Source organism: Phytophthora parasitica (genome assembly GCF_000247585.1).
Source record: "Phytophthora parasitica INRA-310 unplaced genomic scaffold supercont2.4, whole genome shotgun sequence".
Classification (NCBI taxonomy): Eukaryota; Oomycota; class Peronosporomycetes; order Peronosporales; family Peronosporaceae; genus Phytophthora; species Phytophthora nicotianae.
The window spans coordinates 1,713,373-1,719,095 of record NW_008648990.1 but is presented as its reverse complement, the minus strand read 5'-3'; the positions used below and the strand labels follow the sequence as shown (position 1 = coordinate 1,719,095).

Below are 5,723 nucleotides of genomic sequence, written 5' to 3'. Positions count from 1 at the left end.
GCATATTCAAGTCTTTCAAAGACAAGATGTCCGTGCTCATCGATGCGTGGAAGCGCTCAGACCAGGTGACTTACACTCGTGGTGGAAATCCTCGCCCTCCATCGATAGAAGTGGTCGTGTCGTGGGTGACCACAGCTTGGCGTCAGGTTCCGGACAGTGTCGTGCAGCGGAGTGTGGGTAAGTGTGGCTTCTTTGAAGACTCGAGCGACTGGTTTATCAGTAACCACGACGTGTACGGCTCGCAGTTCAATGCTGCCTGGGGCAGCCGCAGCGATGCGAGCTCTGCCTCCAGTATCGAGGACGACACTAACAGCACTTTTGATGAGTTGTGTGACACTCTCGACGAGATTGTGATCGATGAGTAGAAGATTCAAGTATCTTTAGCTCGTAACAACTGAATACATCTGCTGGCATTGATGGTTCATATCCGATTTCTACTGTTTGTGAGCAAATCAAATAAACCTCGGTCCTAATAAAACGCCCATCAAATATAACACCGCACTTGGCTTCGGACGGTGTTATACAACAATAGAACGCCGAGTACTATTCGGTATTATACGTTACTATGAACGTGCCGTGTGGAAAACAATGGGAGGAACTCAGGACTATCGATAGGCTCGAATGCGGCTGCCAGCTCATTTACAACATTCGAAGGCCCACTAAGTGACAGTTCCGTCCCCATGCAAATCGAAGAGAGTGAGCTTGCTACACTACAAACTAGCTTGAACGCTCGCTCAACCTACACGAAACGAAAATACGAAGGCTACCAGACAGAGTTTAAGGAGTAGTGCAGTCAGAAACACTTTCGACAGAACCACAGTCTCAAACGGCAGGTTACATCTCTTCTTCTCAGAACGATAGAGAGTTAAAAAGAAGAAGGCACTGTGATTGGAGGGCCTACGGTATGTGGATATGTCAACGCTCTCTTCGATCTCTACAACCAACAAGTCGCTCTTGGAGTTAACTCGAATCCCCTTCCTCGGTCTGTACAAGTGAAACCGCTTATAAAGTATGTACAATTTTAAACCACTGAAACAAGAAAAAAGAACTATTATCATCACGGCATTCGATTATTGCAGGACGGCTATCACTCTGAGGCTCAATTCCGTCATATTTGCGATACATTTTTTTCCTTTTGAATGCCATCAGAGGGCGAACTGCCTTTTTACTTTCGCACTACGGTTTATTACCTGGAAAAAATATTCGCGATCTAGAACTAGCAGATATGTTTTCCCAGGTTCTTGATGGGGGAAGGGTTTCAACCTTGTACCGCCCTCGCCTTCCTGATAAACACGGAAAAGCACTTTTGGGAAGCTTCAACACGTCGGTTACAGTCGTAAAAAAGACGTGCACTTATGCCCGTTTGGTGTTGTTGCTTCTTATTTGTTCAAGCGGTACCACATGAACTTGGGACCTTTTCCCATTTTCCGGCAATTTAAAGACTGGTATTATATCAAATTTTTGCATGGGCGCGATCGATTGAAGTCGATTTCCTACGAAACACACAAGTCCAAACGACTTGGATTAACCCTTTCGCGAGCCACTTCAGTAAACTATAGTATACAAACCTAGGATAGTCGGTATCAAAAGGAGGCATTTTGCCTCCTTAAAGGCGAGTGATGGACCACCTTCAAATCTTCAAAGTGTGATTTGCTTGGGTTCGCTATGCCCATAACGACCTGTTGTAAACGTACTTAATTATAAAAGGAGGCATTTTGCCTCCTTTAACATGGATACATCGTCGTACTTAGTTGAAAACCAGGAAAAGGGGGCATTTTGCTTCCTTTTATCGCGAAAGGGTTAACATTAAAAAAAAGAGCACAACCAATAGCCAACAGGGCATTCGACAGCTTCAGAGCGCCGATTTGGATGTCTCCCAAACTCGTCGCCATGGGAGGTAGGCCATGGTCACTGTAGAAGCGGTCTACTCTGCTCCGCTCATTTGGGAAGCCATTCATGCGATGTCTGGAACCCCCCCCCCCTCCACTTTCCCCATTGTATTATTTGGAACGATCCATATTAGATCGATCAGATTGCATGCAAACCCGAATTTTACCTGATCTCGTCACATACAAGAAGGAGAATTTAGATTGAACAAGGGAGAGAAATTTGGCAGCTCGAGGCTTTATTGAAATGATGGAGTGCTTTCGTGTTGTCCTCATCCAAGATTATGCCTTCATTTTGAGCAATTGTCACCTAGGATCCAAAATCATGCTATGTACGGGGATCAATTCCAACAGTATCGCACACAAGCTTTGGCTAGAGCGAAGACATCTTAACACCCCGGGGAGATGCAACTTCAAGTTGCTATGCCTCTACTCTCCCAACAAATCCACACGAAGGGCCCAGCAGTAATCGATGCGTCATCAGGAATAGTCCAGCTCATTAACGAGTCGAACAACCAGTTTTTAGCTTTCCTCCATGGTCAAATGGCCTTCCGCTTGATCCCTGCCTGCCAGCGATAGTTCTATAGCACAAGCACGATCACCTGCTAATCCTCGCACTGCCAGCACAATTCCAGAAAATACAGTACCCTCCAGCAATATTCAGCAATAAACATTTCAACCAGCACCACAATACTCAATGAGCCGTGGTGTACCCTCCATTAGTGAGCTGTGGATTGATTCACATTAAGGATTAGCTTACTCGCCTTCTGTTAAACATCCAGAGAAAACGTATGCAACCAAATGGAGATTGTAAACAAAAGAATCAAACTTTTTCTCCAGGCGATTATACGTCATCATAGTCTGGAGAAAGGCGGTCTATCCACCAAGGCAGCCATCGCAAAGGCTGATACAGACCGAGGCCATAGAAGCATTGATGGATTTTAAAAATTGCTGCTCAAAACCCAATGATAATATTACCATACAAAATATTATGCATGTTATCTAATGCACACAAACCAGTTCAGCAATAGTTCTGTTCTGCGATACGATAATAATCTCGATTTTATCGAGCACCGCGCTCTAAACCCATATACATTACACAGCGCAAGTCAGAATAATTGCATATCACCAGTCATTAATTATCACTGCGGTGATCGGCGCCGAATCTAGGTCACCCTCCTTGAAATGTTCTCACACTAGATTTATTCGTGCCTGTAGACCAAGAAACACGATACGTAAGAAATAGTCACACCTAGTGTCGGTAAAAACTAGTTGTACCTTCATTCGGAATAGTACGAGCGATTAGACTGGTTGGAACAGCCTAATGACGGAGTTGGTGCTAGTATGTAAGCCGTCTTACTTGCTTGGCCTAAAGGGGCGCCGTCATCCAGCCATTAGGTCGACAAAAAGCTCTAAAAGCGCCGAACGCTAGTAGAGCAAAGCTCGTCACCTATCACATCGGGGTACGTCTTAGGGCCGTTATTAGCGAGTGAAAAATGGTGGATTTGGCTCTAGTGGCCCAATAGAATCCCAGGGGATGCACATGTTGGTGGACACCGGATGGAGCCATCAAAACGGAATCAGATCCACGTCCACCGCCGAAAATTAGGGGTGGTGGCCGTGGACGGAGGGAATACACACCACGCTGGGGGTGAGCCACGTCAGAGGTAGAGATTGCAACGGGATAGAATAGTATATTTGCACGACACTATCGTGTTCACTCCATCTTTTCTACTCAAGAACACAACTGCCTCAGCTCGCCAGCGTACACTGTCTAATATGTCATCCAGCGCTGCAACTCAACAGGCCATGCCCAGCATCGCCGATATCCTTTTCGACGCGACTGTTACTTCTGAGGATGCTGAAGCAAAATTAACGACGTTTGGCGCCAAGCAGTTGCGGACTGAGTGCTACTTGCGGCAGCTTCGCATTGCTAAGAAGGGAATTGACTGTAATGACCACAAGATTGGGTACGTAGGGCTACTCATGCGGCAAAAGCGTGTATTCACTGAAAAGCAGAGACTTGGAGTTGAAGACGGTCCGTCGAAGATACTAGGTGCCGCTGGAATCAAACGACGTACTCGCCACTGTATGATACGCCTTCTGAACGTCATGTTTTCTGAGACTTTTGCGGACCGAGTGCATGAAATTGACGGCAAACCAACTCGTGCAGAGCTGGATTCTAACCAAACCCATGCCAGCTCCTCGTTTTGGACGTACATTCATGACGCCTATCTTAGCGATCAAGCTGAATTCGGCAAACTCAACTCGACGCTCGCCTTGTTTGCCAAGTGCAACCCAGCCATTGCTGTACCTCATGACGCAGCAAAACTTCGCGATATGTGGAAGGACGTCAGTAGTCGATACAATACTGCTCTAGCCAACTCCCGCGTGTCAGGTACACAGGACAACGATTTTTTCTCTTTTTGTTCCGGGAAGGTCGACGTTCTGTACATGCAGGAGTGGCTAAACATCAAGACTGGCGTATTGGTGACTGCAGAAGGCAAGCTTCCTAAACGCGCCCGGATGCAAACCATGGATACAAGCAGTGACAGCGAAAGCGAGAGTTTGAGAGAGTCCAAGAGGAAGTGCACCCGATCCAGGTCCAGCCCTAGCAAAGATGATATCGTGTCAGAAATTTTGGAGACGATCCGGAGTAGCAATAACTCTACTGAGGCATTAGAGATAGACTGCCGCTTTACTCAGCTTGTCTCCACGTTGAGCTCTCTGCTTTCACTACGAGAGCGAATTATGAACGTACCTGACGGCAGCTACACAAAATATGATCTTCAAGAAGCCAACGTTGATATTGAACATGTTCGTGCTAAGAAGAAAGCATTGTTAAAAGACCAGTCGGCCGAGTAGATGTACGTTCGAGCAAAACACGAAGGAGCTGTTAAAAGACTAATCGATCCAGTACATGTATACGAACTACTCAGCGTTGCGACTTTTGTTATACTGGGGTCTAACGGATTGATTAGCTTGAAGTGTTTCCACAATGAAGTCCCTCATATTGCTGCGCCTTCATCAACTCGAAGACCACTCGACATGTTACACATCAGATTGGCAACATCATTGAACTTTCGAGTTCGGCTTGGTATCCGAAGCGGCCGGATAGTCTCATCAAATATGCAATAGTCGTTGAGGGTGGTCATGCGCTTGTTGATAACGTAGTTGTGAAGCACCTTAGCGGTGTAAATTGCCTTCGTGGCGTTGACTAAGTTACGCTCTATTGGAAACTGAAAACTCTCCACTTCGTCGTTAGAAGTCCGAATGCCATCTCGATCCATATTCTCAACTGACTAGCGTGAAAGTTGAAGGAGTCATGATACTCATCCATTCTCTGGTTTTATATCCAGAGTTTTAGCAGATGTGCGAATCTGCCTAAAACTCTCTTTCTTTACATCTAATACTAAGAAAAAAGGTTTGTACTCTCTTTGTGTCGGCGTTTTACAGTATGACTCGATATGCCTGTGATATCAGCAAGTCACATGGATTTATTAAGCCAAAGTGGTGCTATTCCCTTTGAATTTTGGTGGACTGTCTAGAGATGTAATTGCTACACCATACAAAGGTTGTTATAATTACTTCCTATGCTAAATTTCCTCTAGACACTTAGAATTACCCAGGTGAATGTTGCTTGTGTCAGCCAGGAGCAACATTCATAACCCCATAACCCAGTGAATGTTACCCCAAATAATTAGGGCTAAATAAAAAATTGATTGACTCTCTGGGTTTTACAAGAATGGTCGGCGCACACGCAAACACCCCTCTGTATTTTGCATAAATGCTTGGTGCTTTGGGTACCACTGAGCTTCCCTCGTCAGTGACTGAAAC

General features: G+C 45.6%; 2 protein-coding genes across 2 annotated transcripts; both read left to right on the top strand.

Moving 5' to 3' along the window:
• Positions 1 to 26: 26 nt before the first annotated feature.
• On the top strand, positions 27 to 365 carry PPTG_03482 (hypothetical protein; the record flags this gene model as incomplete). The annotated part of the gene is made up of 1 exon (XM_008896156.1): positions 27 to 365. The coding sequence occupies one exon, from the start codon at positions 27 to 29 to the stop codon at positions 363 to 365; it is 339 nt and encodes a 112-aa protein (XP_008894404.1).
• Positions 366 to 3,695: 3,330 nt separating this feature from the next.
• Positions 3,696 to 4,751, top strand: PPTG_03481 (hypothetical protein; the record flags this gene model as incomplete). Its single annotated transcript, XM_008896155.1, has 1 exon — positions 3,696 to 4,751. One exon carries the CDS (start codon positions 3,696 to 3,698, stop codon positions 4,749 to 4,751), a length of 1,056 nt encoding a protein of 351 aa, XP_008894403.1.
• Positions 4,752 to 5,723: the final 972 nt, after the last annotated feature.